This window comes from Drosophila busckii, chromosome 3R (assembly GCF_011750605.1).
Source record: "Drosophila busckii strain San Diego stock center, stock number 13000-0081.31 chromosome 3R, ASM1175060v1, whole genome shotgun sequence".
Lineage (NCBI taxonomy): Eukaryota > Metazoa > Arthropoda > Insecta > Diptera > Drosophilidae > Drosophila > Drosophila busckii.
Window position 1 is genome coordinate 4,207,561 of NC_046607.1, and position 16,033 is coordinate 4,223,593.

Genomic DNA, 16,033 nt, shown 5'->3' on the forward strand with positions numbered 1-16,033 from the left:
TTCAATTTTAAATTAAAATGTAAATTTTATTTTTGTATTTCAATAAATGTTTGTATAATGGAAACAATTACATTTACATAAACTTTTCATTTATATGTACTAAAAAAAGGAGAAACAATAGTTACGGACGATAAAAAACTGATAAGGCGTTACATAGACAGCTTTATACTTATGCTAATTATATTATCTTTCGTTGCTAAATTCAATAGAAAAAATACATAATATGATATATATGGGTGTTCAAAAAATATCGTTACCTGCTGATTTGTTTCTTTTCAATACATATGCTCTACTTACGTGTATATAAGGTCACTTTTTTTTTTTAAATCTGTGTAAAATGTATAGCATATGATTCAATATAGACGGAATGTTTTCTGATATTTAAATCTAAACGAGACTCTTAAGTTTTGTGAGTGTTCGGTAAAGCTGTGCGCTTTGCAAATCCCGAAAGGTTGCTTGCTTACTTTTCTAAATTGAAAGCTGCAGAAATGGATGAGGTTCGTTACTAGTTGTTAGTGTAAAAAAAGGTGGTTATAAACAACAGCACACTCATAATCAATGCTGTATTTATATTGTGCGGATGTCTTGTGTTCGCTGTATTTCGTGTCGTCTTGCCCATTTGGAAGCGCATTGTCGGACTGGACATTCGGCCATCGCCGCCATTACTGAAAGCTAGCACACGCATGTTATAGCTTTTTCCAGGCGTCAGATTATTAATATAAGACTCCAATTTCTGTCCAATTGGGATTATAGTATTGTTGGCAGTTATCATATTCTGATCCGTTTCCCAAATGCGCACCTTAAATTAAAATATTAATACAAATTAAATGAAAATAAAAGTCTCAGGCTATTTTATTTACCTTGTAGCCCTCGATGGGTTCCTCGTCTTGCGCTGGTGAAACATAACGCCATACCACACGTACTGTAGACGGATTAATGCCATAGACATGCACTGATGACGGTGGTTTCTGTGGCGCCTTACGATATGTGCGTTCTACAGATAAGAAACAATTAATAAAATTCTAAGTAATTGTTTTATAATAAGCACCTTCGGTACGTTCACTCTCAGGACCCTCTCCAGCCGCATTGTAAGCCATAACCTTAACAAAGTAATACGTGTCCGGCTGCAAGCCAACAATCAAAGCCCATGGGCGTGTGGTACGCGATAGATAAAACACCGAATCCTCTTCCTGGTGCGTGGTCTTCCAATATTTCAACTAAATATTTCAACAAAGTGATTAATAAACTGTTAAAGCAACCTATTTAACATAAGCTTACCCTATGGCCTATGAGCTTGCCGCGTATATTTTCACGTGACATGTCAATGGGCGACCAGGAAATATTAAAGCAGGTGGAATTGAAAGCAATGGCAACTGGTCTCTGCGGTGCCACCTGTGGCATATCTTCTGCGGAATGTATAACAACCGTTTCACTCTCCGGTCCCATGCCAATGCTGTTAATAGCTTGAACCTTAACTTCATACTCCGTGTAATAGTTGTTGAGCGGTATATTAACCACGGCCACGCCTGCTTTTTCATGATTCTTGATAATTTCGCTGGCCCAATCGAGTGCACCTTTAAGCTTCCAGAATACCTTATAGTGAATGCCATGGCTGTTCTGCTCTTGTGGCAGTAATGGCTCCCAGGTAATGGTCAGGTCACCAATCTTGCCACCACCACCGCCAACCTTTCGTGGCGCAATATAAGGCTTATCATCAAAAGTGCTGTAGATGGGCGAGGGTGCTGATGGGGCACCAATGCCCAAATCATTAACAGCGGTTACGCTGAATTCATACGAAGACCAGGGTGTCAGATTAACAACTTCAGCTTGCTGTCGCGATGTATATCGATCCACTTCACGTGCTTGCACATGCATCGACACATTAACCCAAGTGCGATTCCAGTTGGTGCGACCCAAAATGTTATAATAGCGTATAGCACGGCCATTGTTGGTGCCATCCACCCATTCAATAATAGCCTTTGTCTTGCCTACTTCAATCACCTGCACACCGCCAGGTGCACCAGGTGCGCCCTCAATTACCACATTGGTCTTGGTGCTAATCTCATTCACTGCGGATTGTACAACGCATTCGTAGTCGCCAGCATCGCGCATTGTGGTATTGCGCACCGTCAGGCTATTCCACTCTTTAATCTGCAAATGTGTAAACAAATATATTTTTTTAATAAATCTGCTTAAAGAGTGCCAAATGGGTAACATACAATGCGCTCAGTGCCATCATGATTGTTCCGCAGGATTTCGCCATTGTGCTTCCAGACATATGCAATATCCAGCAGTGGATCGAAAGCAGCTTCACAATGCAGATAAATCAGATCATGCTCACGGCTAACAATACGCTGTGGTGGCGTCTGTATAAAGCGTATTTCCTCTGCAAATTAAAATAAATTAATCAGATCCAATTTAAATTCTACTGTAAATTAAAACTTACGAAGGACTATAACACGCGCATGCGATTCGTCTGTGCCAGCCTGATTGGAGGCAATGCAGGAATACATGCCTTCATCATCACGGGATGTGGGTGAAATAATCAGCGTACCGCTAGGTAAAATGCGTCGATGACCACCGGAACCCAGCAGTTGGCCATCTTTTTTCCATTGGAACTTAGGACGTGGTGCGGCTTCAGGATCACACACGATGGTCGTGTTGCCATTGTAAATAGCATAGATTTCGGATTCAAGCGGATGTTTCTTGAACGATGGTTTCATATTGAGCACGCGCAGTTGCGCGGAGGAGAAGGAGGTCTTCAGCTGATTCTGGGCGCCGCATTGATACATGCCCTCGTCCTTATCCTTTTCCAAAAACTTAATTGTCAATAAATTGTCCTGTATAACATAGCGATCACGATTTATGGTTAGCGGATCAAGGCGTTCAGCATTCTTGTACCAAGTGTAGTTTGCATCGGGTATGGCAAAGGCCTCGCAAATGAACGTAACATCGCTGTTATAATCCTTTATCATATCTTTAAGCGGTATGGTAAACTCCGGACGCATTTGTATGTTGATGTAAATGGATTTCTCAAGCGTTTTGCGGGGATTGCTTATGCTGCAGGTATACTGCCCATTGTCACTGGTTGTTGCATTCTTAATAATCAACACGCGTCCATAGCTAGTGATGTGTGCATTGCGCTGCAACGGCTGTCCATTACGTGTCCAATTGTATGAGGGTATGGGATAACCAAAAGCCATACACTCTAGGCGGATCTCTTCACCAGCTGTAGGTGCCTCGGGAAACACTTTGGGGAAAGTGTTGGCAAAGATGAGCGACTGGTAGTTGCTATTGGGCGTGACACGCAATGCAAAGAAGGGTCCATTGCGACCCGTATCAGAGACAAGTGTTTGGGCGGTGCAGGAGTAATTTGCCCGATCTACGGTTTCAATAAACGAGAAGTACAAGGCACCATCGTGTGAGACGAAAACACGTTGATCTTCCTCAACAAAATTTGGAAAATAGTCACGTGCCCAATAGAATTTGACGCCTGGATAATGCTGTGGTGGATCACAAAATATGGACTTGCCCCAATTCATTTCGCTGGTCTCCGAAGAACGCTTTAAATTAAACTCCATAATAAAGCCAAAGTTTAAATGAGCGCTCTCCGAACGTATGCGGCCGAATTTGTTCTTAGCAACGCAATGATATGATCCCTGATCGAGCGCCTGCTTGGGTTCATAGATAATCAGATTACCTCCAGATATGGTATAACGATCCTGCGTTAATGGATCAATGCGATGATACTCCAGAGTATCATTTACATAAACCTCACGATACCATTCATAAGTGGGCGTGGGATAACCACCTGCCAAGCATCTAAGCGCAATATCATTAATCAAACGATTCTTGTTTACATCGTAAATGGTGTCATTGGGTTGTCTAACGAAATATGGCCCACGTGGTATGCGCTCAAAGTCACGTATATCCAAGCCATAATGATATGAGCGCTTGTCATCCAGTTTGATGTTCACATTGTCTGGATTATAGAGTACCTTGGACTCGCATATGAATAGATTCATTTCAATCTCATAGGCAGGCATAAATAACCAGCGATCTTTTTTTTTTGAATAAGCATAAACTACACGATTTCGCAAATAACCATTATCCCCATAAGGCTGATTGTTACCTAAAATTAAAACAAATAATTAATAACCAAATACTTTGCATATAAATTTATACTAACCAAAGAAACCACGTAAATTATTTTGATTGCGTTGATTGACATTTGTTGTGCCTGGCTGTGTGTTATAGTACTGATTGGGATTATTAAAGTTGCGATTAAGATCGCTCTGCACCAAAAAGCGATTATCATTTAGATCTTCATTTTCCAACGCCAGCTGCTCATCGAACGCAAATGAATCCTCCAGCTGCAGCAGCTGTGTATTATCTTCGTTTACCCAGTTCTGTGGTCCCGTTTGATGCGCGGAGATAAAGAAACGATTCTGACGCTGATTTTGCAGTATTAAATGTTTTAGTATGAACGAATGCTTCTCTACATTGTCCACATTAACTAGATCAGCGGTGTATGCCTTACATATTTTTTTGGCCTCCGCCCAGTTGCGTTTGGGAGAGCGTATGAAGCGATAGCAGGTTTGCCGGAATGAGACCCAATGCTCTGGGCAGAAGTTATCCTCATCGGTAAACATATCCCTATAGCCAATTCCTCCTACATTGCTGTGAACGCTATTGCGATTGAACGGATCGTATTGTGGGCCCAGATTGTTTATACTGCCCGGACCGCTAATGCTGCCACCTGGACCGCCTATTATCGGACGATTGCCATCATATGGGCGATTGGCATCATATGGACGGCTGGCATCATAGTTATTATTATAGTTGGTATTATAATTTGGATTACTCTGTTGATTATTAAAGTCCAGCAAGGGATTATCATACTGGGTAGTGTCGGGATTATGGGGTTGGCCCGTGTATAAAGGATTATAGCGCGGCGAGTAATCCTTGTTGTAGCTGGGCTGATAGGGTTGTGGTTGCTGCCCCTGTGGTTGCGGCAATCCCTGCTGTTGCTCCTCGTTCAGTTGTGCCTTGGCCGTTGCTAGCAGCAACAGTGGCATAAGCCAGCAGACTGTGCGCCTGCTACATGGTGACATAGTGACTTTGCTTTCAGTTCGATTGATGGGAACTACTCCGTATGGCGTTACGTATAATACTAAAGGCACATGTTCATATAAAGAAATTCGTAGTCTATAAATAAAATAAAAATAAGCACTGTTTATTTACAATAATCAATTAATGAGCACTAGTAGCGTAAACAAATTTAGTGATCAGTCAGACAGTCATGCAAAGTTATGGAATTACTAATTATACACATACACACACATATGCACAAGCATATAAGCGTGTGTATTTGTATGCGTGTGTTTATTTAGGCGTGGTCTGAGGCTTAAACTCAGTTAAATAACTATATATTCACTTAAACTGCACAGTATTTAAGTAAGGCATAACTTTTTTTTATTTTGTTCACAAAAACTCTGAGCATTTCACTGGCGTTGTATTACAAAATTATTAAAACGCAACACTGCCGCCGCCCAATTGGAAGAAAAGCTGTGCTTAGTCAAACTCCAACCACACCTTAAACTTTACTCTCATACATTTTCAACATAAGCCCCCTTGAAAATTACCGCCTCAATAATTTAAAGAGTATTTTGCTGCGGTTTTATGATTTACTAACCAATTGCACATAAATTAAACACACACAACTATAAAATTATATATTAATTAAATAAAAACAAAACTAGATACAAATGACACCAAAGTAGCAGATAGATATGTGCAAGCCACGATAACTAAATCAGTTTTAACTGACCGCCCGCCACATAAGCTGATATGTTTTGTGTATTGTTATCGGTAGATGTGGAAAGTTACTCTACTACTGGTAGTGTTGTGCGAACATTGTTCAAATAACTGAATAAGTTCAGGGCTTCTTTTAGTCACTGAACTAAATCGCTATATATGACTTGGCGCGTTTGCTCGTTCTTTGTTATTCATTGTTCGTTTTAGTTTCGGTTAGCTTAGAATCCGAATCTATATTATCTATATATTGTACATTAATTAATATATTTTTACAAAGCAAAACATTAATTGAACCAATAAGAACGATGAAGGGTGAACGATTCAGTTCGTGGACTTTGTGAATAGGTCAATTTTGTTCATTTGAACGACCCAGCACTCGTATGTGGTGATGATGTGTAATAAGCCAAAGTTTTGGTGATAATACAAACAAGGCAGGAAACGTACTTACTTAAGCAGGAGCACACAGGACATAATTAAGCCAAGATGAATTACAATCCGAATGCGGGTATGCGGAATCGTAAGTGGGAAAATTGTAAGGAGCAAGCTAAGCAAGTATACCACGAACACGCATCATCTGCTGTTGTTGTTGCCGCCGCCGCCTGTTACTACTGTTGCCGCTTGAAAACTTCTGACAAGAGACTTTAAAAGCGTCTGCAGCAGATAGTTGCTAATAGTAGTTACTTGTTGCATTGTTGATTGTTAGATTACACTAACAGTTTTGTTGCGTTTCGTTGTTAGATTTGTTTACTACATGTGTAGCTTGAATTTACCTTTTTCCCAATACTTGCGTTCACTTAATACAGCTACAACAACAAGTACTTAATGTTTATCGTTTTTCTTTAATGTACAATGAAATAGCACAAGCTGGTGGACGCGTGCGGCCAGTTAAACGTGTAAGCGATGTAAACGCTATGGGTCCGGCTGCACCCATGCCCAGTGGCTCCGCTTTTATGTCATCTGCACCGGCGCCAACCATGTTCGATCCTAACATGTACGGCGGACCAGCCCCACAAACCAACAATTTTGGCTATAATGGTGCTCCGGCACAACAGCAGCAGCAGCAGCAAAATTTTAGCTATGCACCACCACCACAGCCACAACAGCAAGTGCCCAGTCAGCCACAAGCTGCTCCAGGATTCGGCATGGGCGCGCCTCAGCCCCAGCCATATGGGGTTGCACCTGGAGCCGGTGCTGTGCCTGGTGGTCAATATCCACAGTTTGCAATGTTCCAGCAGCCTATTGTGCAGGATATGGCTATGCAGTATGGTCAGCGTCTGGCCGATCAAGGCAAGCAGCTGGTGGAGAATCAGTTTGAAAAGTGGGTGCCAGTGGCTAAGCTCAAGTACTACTTTGCCGTAGATAATGCCTATGTAGGACGCAAGCTGCGCCTTCTCTTCTTTCCCTACATACACAAGGTAAGCAGATGAATTCCAACTGCAATGCCTATGCTAATATTTATATCTCTGCAGGATTGGTCACTGAAGTATGATCAAGAGCATCCAGTGCAACCACGCTACGACATAAATGCACCCGATCTATATCTGCCTACGATGGGATATATAACATACGTAATCGTTGCAGGCTTGTTGCTGGGCATGCAAAAGCGATTCTCACCCGAACAACTGGGCATTCAGGCATCTAGCGCCATGGCTTATAGCATTTTCGAATTGGTTATCTATTCTATTGCGCTCTATGTGATGAATGTAAAGACGAGCCTTAAAACTTTGGACTTGCTGGCCTTTACAGGCTACAAATATGTCAACATTGTGGCGTGTCTTATGATGAGCACGCTATTCTTCCGATCTGGTTATTACTTAGCATTAGCATACACCAGCTTCTCCTTCGGCTACTTCTTGGTAAGAGCAAGTGACAAATAGTGTGTAGAACTTGTATTCATAAATTAAATTGTTTGCAGCTGCGCACATTGCGTACGAAACTATTGCAAGATAGCGCGCCGACAGCGCCAAGCGGCGCCATCAATTACGACCCGTATGGCAATCCACAGCAACTCGATTATAGCGGTGGGCGCAGGCGTAAGCTATACTTTCTATTCTTGGTGGTAGCCGGACAGGCGCTGTTTGCCTTTTTGCTCTCCAAGCATTTATACTTGCCCAGTGGGGAAGAACCAATAGCAATGCCCAAGGCGCTTTAACTGCAAATATATGTATAGAAATATAAATTCGTAGTATAATTTGTAAAACTCGATAAGGCAAACTCATGTTACCCCGAAGCCAATATGAAATCATTTCCAAAATGTTAAATGCTCTCAAAAGTTGCTGCAACAACAAAGTGAAAATATACATAGATATGTTTCTTAACAACACATCAACACATTTTATAAATTAATAAAAAGAATTTGCAAAAGAAATATTTGTATTTAAATGTTTTTTGTATTTTTATTGAAATCTTAGTCTCATTACTGTAACGTGTTCTTGGTTGGTTTTGTCTGTTTTTTGTTTACTTTTTAGTTTTTGCCTGTCGCTGACTTATGCTTTATAAAATATAGACCTATACGAAATACATATATTTCCTGTTTGTATTTAGTCTAATTTGTTGTATTCTTGTTTATTTGTAATATTTTTTGCACTTGCATAGCATGAGAAAATAATATGCATAATAACGTTAACAGTTTCAACATTAGGTATACATTATGTATTTGCCTTTTTTGTTTGCTGTTGCATTATTGCAATTGTTTAGTAATTATTTATAAATAGTTCGTTAGTTGGGGCCTCAATTGCAACTCAGTACCATAGCACAAATATTTATAAAAAAAAAAGGTAAACGTATACGCATACAAATTTTTCTAGCTTTGCTTCGTTTTTGAAATGTTTTTGTGTGTTCTTTATTTGAAAGTTTACTAATTGAATGAATGGTGATTTATTTTTTATTATTAGTGTATAGTATGTATGTATGTATATATAGTATGTATATATTATGCTAGCACTTAATAAATAGTTATAAACATGCTTTGCTTTGTTTTGTTTTTAACAAATTCCACGAATTACAAATAATACATTTACAACTAATAATAATAATAATAATAATTCAAATTTAAATTTGTTCTGCTGCCTTGCTCGTTTGTAGTCGTTTGTTGTTGCACATAACTAAGCATATAATATATATATATATATATATATATATATATATATATATATATTCATATGAGAGTTTGGAATACAAATTAAATGGTTGCAACAAACATTATTAAACAATGAAAACTCTGCCTATAACGAAATTAATTGAATTCAAACGCTAGCTCTATAACCTAAATCACCGACTTCGACGCCTCCTGTTGCTGCTGCTCCTGCTGCTTGACAAGATTACGCTGATAGTTTGCTGCATTTACCGTAATGAACTATATTACCGTTCCACCCGGCGGCGCGGCTTGACTGCTGGGGGACAAGTGCTGCACAACATTCTGCTAAAATAGAAAGAAAAGGAAATCGTAATACAATATTTCATTAAATTAAAGTTTTTCTCTTACGCTTGTCTGCCCCGGTCGCGCCCATGTGTAGATAAAGCCATCCTGGCAGGCAGTCAGAAAGCAATCCTCACGGAATATGAGCGCAGTTAGACGCTCGTGGGCAATCTTTTTGCAGACAAGCGGCTCCAGCAGCGGGCACTCTTCAAAACGCGGACATGCGGGCGTACCAATGAGCTTCATGGGATCATAACTGCTCACAGTGCCCGACGACTGCGCCGCCGTTGCCAGCGAGGAGTTGTGTGAGGATTTACTAAGCTTAAGTGAGCCAAAGCTATTTCCAGATTCCACTGCTGTAGAGTGTGCAAAGTTTGTTGAGGTGCTACTGCTGCTGTTGTTGTTGTGATTATTACTGTGATTATATTGGTTGTAGCTCTTAAGCATGCTCATGGCCTTGCGATGCTGGCGATGATTGCTGGCTGTGCCGCTCTCGCGCTTTTCAGAACTGTTTAAGAAACTAAAATTGCTTAAACGTTGTGTTAGACTATTGAAGGCGCTCAAGCCACTTGAGTTGGAGTTGGTTTTAGTCGAGCTATTAGAATTTTTGCTATTATATCCAGATGTGTTATTCGTCGAGTTATTTAAGCGCTGGGCGCCGCCGCTGCCACCGCCGCCACTATCAATACTCTCTGATTTGGTGGCACTAATGCAATTAGGAAACTTGATAGAGTTGCCAGTGCCGTGAGCTTTGCTGGACGCTTTTGATGTCGTTGGCGCATTGGCGTGCGTTTCTGTTTCGCAGCAATCATCAGGCGGCGTATTGGCATTGGATGACTGCGAGGATATGGTGCAGTTGGCCGTTGAGAATTTGCTGGAGCTATTGCTATTACTATGCTCAGCCACAGCGGCGGTGCCCGCGCCCAGCGCTTCAGCGGTGGGACTGCAGCTGCCGGAGTCGGCGAAATTGGTAGCCTGGCCCATGGCAATAGGTCGTATCAACTTGATGCCTTCCGCATCATAGCCGCCGTTCATGTAGCTGCTGCTGCTTTCGTTCACATGCTGACGCAAGGATGTCAACGGATGTCGCAGCACATCCTCCGTAATGTCCCACAAGCATATTTGTGTATCCTGACTCACTGAACCCAGACGATAGCTAATGGCCAGTTTCTCTGGCGCCAGCGCTGCCGACGAGGCGTCCGAGCGAAAGGAGGCAGAATGGGGGCGTGGCTTAGTTGCGTTATGCAGCGGAGTTGAGTTCTTGTCAAAGCCCTCAAAGCCGCCATTGGCCGTGGAGTCGCCGGAGAAGCGATCCTCGCGCGTTGCTGTATAATCATTTAACTGATTTTCATCATCGCTAAAGTCTCCACCATCCCAGTTCGTATATGAGGTGGTATATGGATCAAAGGCCACCACGGATACCCAGGAGCGATGGCCCTGGCCGCGTGCAACAACACGCCGTTCGTGCAGTGACCACACAGTCACCAGATCATCCTCGCCGCCTACCACAATATATTTGCCGTCGGGCGACCAGCAGACACAAAGAAAGCCACCAAAATAGGAACGCGCTATGCCTAATAGCTCCATGGTATCGTAATGAAAGACACGCAGAAAGCCATCCTGGGAGACTAATGCTAGATTAGCGCCGCAGGGTGAAAAGCAAAGCTCGTTAATGCAGCAATTCTCGGTGCTAAAGACCCATTTGTAGAGCGGATTACGTGTTGATTTGGACTTGCAGGTGAGTATCGTATAGCCATCGCCCACCTTGAATGGCTGATAGCTGGGCGCAGTCGCGGCGCACGGCAGCTCCTCATTATACAAATACAGATGCCCCGAGGCATGTGACGCGAGAAACAAATGCGGCGAATTCGGCAGCCACTTTAGACAGGTCACTTTGGTCTTGTCAATCAAGCGCTGCAAGCAAAAGCAAATGCAATTAATGTATATGCTATATTGAAAGTGTATTTTAGTTACCTCCTCGTTGAAGAGCTTGCGCAACTCGCGTGGTCCTTGCTGTGGCGATACCAGCTGTATTTGTCCTGTGGTAAAACCCACCAGCAATGGCGCACCAGTGGGTGTGGCGGCGTTGGCATTAAAGTCATGACAACTAGGATTGGTGCCTTTGTAAAACTTTTTATCGATGGGCTTGCTCATCTCAGTGCCCTGGAAAGTACAAAACAATTAGAATTACAATTGCTTAATGAATGGAAACACAACGAGTTATGCATGGACTTGCAACAGGCGCTGCAACAACAGCGCGCATGCACATGCAACAATGCAGAGCAAAGCTTTTGTTTCCATGTGATAAGCTTAAGCTAAGCTTAATTCACCGCTCTCTTCTCCCCCACACAGTGCCTTTTTTCTATTATAGCTGCATTGGCTATGATTAAACTGAATAGACACCAATTGTATGCAATGTGTAATATAAGCAAATACACAAATTGAGGTATAAACCTTGTTGGATGATTTCAAGTGAAAAAAAGCTGCGCATACAAGAGCAGCGGCAGCGTCAGTCGCAGCTAAATAGCAAGAATTGAAACAAATTAAAGGGGGTAACTGGATACGAGGCCGAGCGCATGTGGGGGAGGAGTTGCCACTGCAGTGGCCGCCAATGTCGCTTATCAATGCTTAAAGGTGATAAGGTGCAGCTCTTCAAGATTCTGGACTCTGGCCACGTCACCTTTTTGCAATTCAACTTTGATAAGATACATGGCACAGCGAATTATGCAAATTACTTTTGACGTCTTTTCGCCATTGTTTACTCACCTTTTTGACTCCACGAAACGCATACACATAGAGATCGCGACCAAAATTAAAACATATACGATCGCCGCCGTAGATCTGGCTGGTGGGCAGTCCATTCTGGTCGAGTACACCGCCGTTGGTCATTGAATGCATCGAAATGCCGCCGCCCAAACGTGCGTCCACTGTGCTGCTGCCGTTGTAGTTACTATCGCCGCCGCCGCCGCCTCCATTTACTGCTGTTGTTGGGATAGCAGGTGATGTTGTTGTTGCTGCTGCTGTAGTTGTTGTTGTCGTTGCTCCATTCGATTGTATTTGCGTGCGTTTATCATTTGCAGCTGCTGTTGTTGTTGTGGGCGACGACGCCGTTGCGGTTGCTTCGTTATTTGATTTGCTGCTTCCGCTGCCATTGCCACTGCCAGCAACAGCGTTTGCGGTGGTGCCGCCACCGCTGCTGGGATTGGGCAGTGTCACAAATGAAACGCGCACCTGGGGCGAACTTTGATTGTTGCTGTAACCGACCCGATTAGGACGCGAGTATTCGGGAAGGGTTAGCAGTCGATAGGTACCCTCACGCGTTACAAATTGAGTTTTCAGATCGTCCTTGACATTGGCATCCAGTTGATTGGCCATTACGTAGGCGGTTCTGTGTTGTAATTCGTTTTAGTTACACACGACGCCGCTTGTTGTTGTTGCTGCTTCTGCTTTTTGCATCACTCACACGTACGCGCACGCACACACACACAACCAACTAACACACACTTGTACACCTCAACCCATACCGCACCTGCCGCTGCCCAGCCCGTTTCGTTTGCTTTCGTTTTGTTTCAAAAATCGTTAAACTTTTGCCACTAATTAAATGGCCTTCTATGTGAGGGTGTTTGTGTGCTCTGTTTGCTCACGCGTTCTTATAATTAGATTTAATTCTGCACTACACTTCAATTAGTGTATTGTTGTTCTTTTATTTCTAATATTCCAAAACATTCTGTGGAGAACTATCGAGTGCACTATCGATTAGGAAAAACTCACAAGTCGACTCAAGCACTATCGATTGGCAACATCGAAGCTCAGTGCTGGCTAACGTCATTACTGAGAAAGTTTGAGGGAAAATAAAGAATAATTAGCGTTCTCAAAATAAATCCAACATGCTGTGACACTTTGCTAATTACTATTACCCGCAACTTTTTAACTCGCAAATAGCCTTTGGTAATGTTGGTAGAGAATTCAAATTGTAGGGCGCCGAGCCGAAATAGTTCTAAAAAGTCATAATATCGAAACCAGTCGAGGCCTATCGCTACTCGATAATTTTCTACTCGACTCGTCTCGTGTTGTCATTTCACAACTTATTTGCATTCTTTTGATTGATTAACTTATTAAAGAGATTTAAGTGAAAATACGCTTTGAAAAACAATATGTCTATGTTGCGCAGATCCTCACAGTTGTTGAAGTCACAGCTGCGTCGCGTTCAAAGCGTGCCAGCTGCTCTTTACCATGAAAATGTAAGTTGAAATGTAAGACGCATTAGGATGCTCAAGTTCTTTCGTAATATTATCAACTCTATACTATATAATGTTTGTTTTTGATGCAAAGCATGGCACGCATATAGATAAGAATTACGTGCCAACAACTGATTGAGTATTTGTTTCATAGGTGGTTGAGCACTATGAAAATCCACGGAACGTTGGCTCTCTGGACAAGAAGGATGTGACTGTTGGCACTGGGCTTGTTGGAGCGCCTGCCTGTGGCGATGTGATGAAATTGCAAATCAAGGTCGATGATAATGGCAAAATTATTGATGCCAAATTCAAGACTTTTGGTTGCGGTTCGGCAATTGCCAGTAGCTCGTTGGCTACTGAGTGGGTGAAGGGCAAGTCTATTGATGAGGCTGGCAAATTGAAGAACACAGATATTGCCAAGGAGCTGCGATTGCCTCCTGTAAAGCTGCACTGCTCCATGTTGGCAGAGGATGCCATTAAAGCTGCTCTAGCTGATTACAAAGTCAAGCAGCAGAAGAAGCAAGTTAATTAAAAAGCTTCGAAAATATAAAAACATACAAACTATCTAAACAACTATAATCAAGTAAAATAGCCATACATATATAGCAACTGTTTTTTAGTATGCGATTGAGCGTGCAGGTTTTTCTTAGAGGTAGGCGCATTTATACACTGCTGTAAAGTCAATATAGTAATTGAATAATTTTATTTACAGCTAAACTGCGTTAATTTCTGACGATTGATGGTTAGCTGGAACTGATCTTATCTGGGCAATGTGTGAATGTTAATGTGCGTGTTTATGCATATGTGTGTTATTAGTAAAGGGGGGGATAAATACTTACTTTATTGTTTGTATGAGAGATTTTAAATTTGAAGTTATGGAAATTTATGCTTATACTATGTTTGAATAATAAACTGTTGAATAAAACACAATTGTTTTTTCTAGTAAAAGTTTATATTTGAATGAATTGTACTCGTTTGTTTTAGAAGTTGTATCATCGGACAGATATTTGATTTTAGGATAGACGCACGCTCACACCACCGCCGCACTCGCCCTTGGTCTTCACCTCGAATGCTGCAAATTGAAGGAGATGTTATGTAAGCCATGTTCATAGCTGTGTTAAAAAAAGTTGGCTTACGATCGTCAGCGTGTTGGCAGTTGTAGTTGGCCATAACGCACTGGCTGCCAAAAGTAATGAGACGCTCCTTGCCGCTGTTCTTGGCTCTGGCACAGACGGGATCGTAGTCTTCACCACAGGCGCGCACACAGCTATTGGTGGTCTTCTTAGAGTCCTTGGCCGGGCTAGCCACGACGAAAGCCATCACGCATAGAGCTGATAAAAATATATTGAGAAAGTTATTATCTGTATATACTACCAAACGGGCTTATCATGATTACTGTTAGAAAGGTCAGGTGCTTTTTAGCACAAGTTTGTTTTTTTTTCACACATGTATTTAATATGTTATATTTAAAGTTAATTGGGTTTGTACTTAATATGTTATTATTTACAAGCTTTTGAAATTTGTCATAGATTACCTAGGAGAGCAAACAGAGCGAAACGCATTTTGTTAAACACAAATTTTGTAAACAGCAAAAAACAGAAACTTTTAGCTAAACCGGCTTTGAGTCGAGTTAGAATTGAACTGAATTCTCGACTGTGGGACTTATCACCTTTATATACGTTGATCACTTAAAGCTTAGCTCATGAACAATAGCCGGCATCACACAGATACATATGTGTATATAGCGATCGGAATCACTCATCCTACACTTAATTTGCCGTGTATGCGTATAAAAATGTAGACAAGCATAAAGTGCATTCATTTGTATTGGTAACTAGAAATGGCAATGAAGCGGACAACGACTGTCATATTTAGTATATTCATTGGATAGATAATGGGTTTTGTCCGAAATGAGACTGGGAACACGCGTCTCTCAGTATCGTTCAGTTTTAGGCGGTTTTCATGATATTTACCCCCAATTGTATTGTTGAGGGCTGTTGAACTATTATTATGTGGGCGAGCGTTTATGCATTTATGATGTAACCTGTCTGGGATAACAAAGCCATGTAAAGCTATTGAATATAATTGACATTATAGTAATTTTATTGTTCTAATCTTCACTTTAAATGTTTTGGCAATTTCGCAGCTGTACGCGAGCTTTAAACCAACGTGAATTTATACATTTTAATTTTATGACAGCTCTGGATCAAACCAAACATTATTATTCTTATCATGTGCAATAAGCGGGAATCTTGCTCTATAATCCAGTTTACGTGATGACATGTACGCACAATATCACTACATTAGCCTACTCGTCATTAATTGGTTTGTTTATCAACTGTGATTGTCAATTAAACCTGCCTGTCCGGCGTTATGGAAATTGTTGAACTCTGCTATAATTGACATACATGCATAAGTAGATCAAATTTGTCGTTTATTAAAGGCGCAAAAGTTCACGTCGCAAAAAATACTCAAATTTTGAATGAAAGCGCCATATTAGCGGTTAACCGCTAATTTGCGAGGGCTGTCAAACTGTAACCATGCGATTAACCGGTATATC

At 41.6% G+C, this 16,033-nt stretch overlaps 5 protein-coding genes across 8 annotated transcripts; 2 read left to right on the plus strand and 3 right to left on the minus strand.

Moving 5' to 3' along the window:
* Window positions 1-73: 73 nt before the first annotated feature.
* Window positions 74-5,715, minus strand: LOC108604207 (contactin). Its single transcript, XM_017993568.2, has 8 exons — window positions 5,696-5,715; window positions 4,190-5,208; window positions 2,447-4,132; window positions 2,220-2,386; window positions 1,279-2,151; window positions 1,049-1,217; window positions 861-994; window positions 74-799 (listed from the first exon to the last, which is right to left on the minus strand). Exons 2-8 carry the CDS (start codon window positions 5,112-5,114, stop codon window positions 506-508), a joined length of 4,248 nt encoding a protein of 1,415 aa, XP_017849057.1. The 5' UTR covers window positions 5,115-5,208; window positions 5,696-5,715; the 3' UTR covers window positions 74-505.
* A 445-nt stretch (window positions 5,716-6,160) lies between these two features.
* On the plus strand, window positions 6,161-8,171 carry LOC108604084 (protein YIF1B-A). 3 transcript variants are annotated; one of them, XM_017993359.2, is made up of 4 exons: window positions 6,161-6,349; window positions 6,676-7,232; window positions 7,287-7,673; window positions 7,733-8,171. In XM_017993359.2, the coding sequence occupies exons 1-4, from the start codon at window positions 6,301-6,303 to the stop codon at window positions 7,967-7,969; spliced, it is 1,230 nt and encodes a 409-aa protein (XP_017848848.1). In that variant the 5' UTR covers window positions 6,161-6,300; the 3' UTR covers window positions 7,970-8,171. The 3 variants fall into 3 exon arrangements, with proteins under 3 accessions (XP_017848848.1, XP_017848849.1, XP_017848850.1); XM_017993360.2 differs by having other exon boundaries at window positions 6,161-6,334; window positions 7,733-8,170; XM_017993361.2 differs by having other exon boundaries at window positions 6,162-6,322; window positions 7,733-8,169.
* Window positions 8,172-8,986: 815 nt separating this feature from the next.
* On the minus strand, window positions 8,987-12,956 carry LOC108604083 (WD repeat-containing protein 20). 2 transcript variants are annotated; one of them, XM_017993358.1, is made up of 4 exons: window positions 12,002-12,956; window positions 11,210-11,398; window positions 9,302-11,149; window positions 8,987-9,235 (listed from the first exon to the last, which is right to left on the minus strand). In XM_017993358.1, the coding sequence occupies exons 1-4, from the start codon at window positions 12,608-12,610 to the stop codon at window positions 9,173-9,175; spliced, it is 2,709 nt and encodes a 902-aa protein (XP_017848847.1). In that variant the 5' UTR covers window positions 12,611-12,956; the 3' UTR covers window positions 8,987-9,172. The 2 variants fall into 2 exon arrangements, with proteins under 2 accessions (XP_017848847.1, XP_017848846.1); XM_017993357.1 differs by having other exon boundaries at window positions 8,987-9,238; window positions 12,002-12,955.
* A 345-nt stretch (window positions 12,957-13,301) lies between these two features.
* LOC108602110 (iron-sulfur cluster assembly scaffold protein IscU) lies at window positions 13,302-14,397 on the plus strand. The gene is made up of 3 exons (XM_017990135.1): window positions 13,302-13,476; window positions 13,628-14,125; window positions 14,186-14,397. The coding sequence occupies exons 1-2, from the start codon at window positions 13,390-13,392 to the stop codon at window positions 14,003-14,005; spliced, it is 465 nt and encodes a 154-aa protein (XP_017845624.1). The 5' UTR covers window positions 13,302-13,389; the 3' UTR covers window positions 14,006-14,125; window positions 14,186-14,397.
* A 16-nt stretch (window positions 14,398-14,413) lies between these two features.
* LOC108602108 (vasotab) lies at window positions 14,414-15,118 on the minus strand. Its single transcript, XM_017990133.2, has 3 exons — window positions 15,008-15,118; window positions 14,610-14,804; window positions 14,414-14,545 (listed from the first exon to the last, which is right to left on the minus strand). The coding sequence occupies exons 1-3, from the start codon at window positions 15,033-15,035 to the stop codon at window positions 14,487-14,489; spliced, it is 282 nt and encodes a 93-aa protein (XP_017845622.1). The 5' UTR covers window positions 15,036-15,118; the 3' UTR covers window positions 14,414-14,486.
* Between the last annotated feature and the right edge of the window lie 915 nt (window positions 15,119-16,033).

Coding starts and splice junctions, on each gene's coding strand:
- LOC108604207 (XM_017993568.2), bottom strand. CDS start 5,114: ATGTCACCATGTAGCAGGCGCACAGTCTGCTGGCTTATGCCACTGTTG. Junction 2,387..2,446: donor TGCGCGTGTTATAGTCCTTC/GTAAGTTTTAAT, acceptor TTTAATTTGCAG/AGGAAATACGCTTTATACAG. Junction 1,218..1,278: donor GCAAGCTCATAGGCCATAGG/GTAAGCTTATGT, acceptor TGAAATATTTAG/TTGAAATATTGGAAGACCAC.
- LOC108604084 (XM_017993359.2), top strand. CDS start 6,301: ATGAATTACAATCCGAATGCGGGTATGCGGAATCGTAAGTGGGAAAAT. Junction 6,350..6,675: donor GAATCGTAAGTGGGAAAATT/GTAAGGAGCAAG, acceptor ACAATGAAATAG/CACAAGCTGGTGGACGCGTG. Junction 7,674..7,732: donor TCTCCTTCGGCTACTTCTTG/GTAAGAGCAAGT, acceptor AATTGTTTGCAG/CTGCGCACATTGCGTACGAA.
- LOC108604083 (XM_017993357.1), bottom strand. CDS start 12,610: ATGGCCAATCAACTGGATGCCAATGTCAAGGACGATCTGAAAACTCAA. Junction 11,399..12,001: donor CGTTTCGTGGAGTCAAAAAG/GTGAGTAAACAA, acceptor TGTACTTTCCAG/GGCACTGAGATGAGCAAGCC. Junction 11,150..11,209: donor GCAAGCTCTTCAACGAGGAG/GTAACTAAAATA, acceptor TTTTGCTTGCAG/CGCTTGATTGACAAGACCAA.
- LOC108602110 (XM_017990135.1), top strand. CDS start 13,390: ATGTCTATGTTGCGCAGATCCTCACAGTTGTTGAAGTCACAGCTGCGT. Junction 13,477..13,627: donor CTGCTCTTTACCATGAAAAT/GTAAGTTGAAAT, acceptor TTTGTTTCATAG/GTGGTTGAGCACTATGAAAA.
- LOC108602108 (XM_017990133.2), bottom strand. CDS start 15,035: ATGCGTTTCGCTCTGTTTGCTCTCCTAG. Junction 14,805..15,007: donor CGCTCTGTTTGCTCTCCTAG/GTAATCTATGAC, acceptor TATTTTTATCAG/CTCTATGCGTGATGGCTTTC. Junction 14,546..14,609: donor CTGCCAACACGCTGACGATC/GTAAGCCAACTT, acceptor TTCAATTTGCAG/CATTCGAGGTGAAGACCAAG.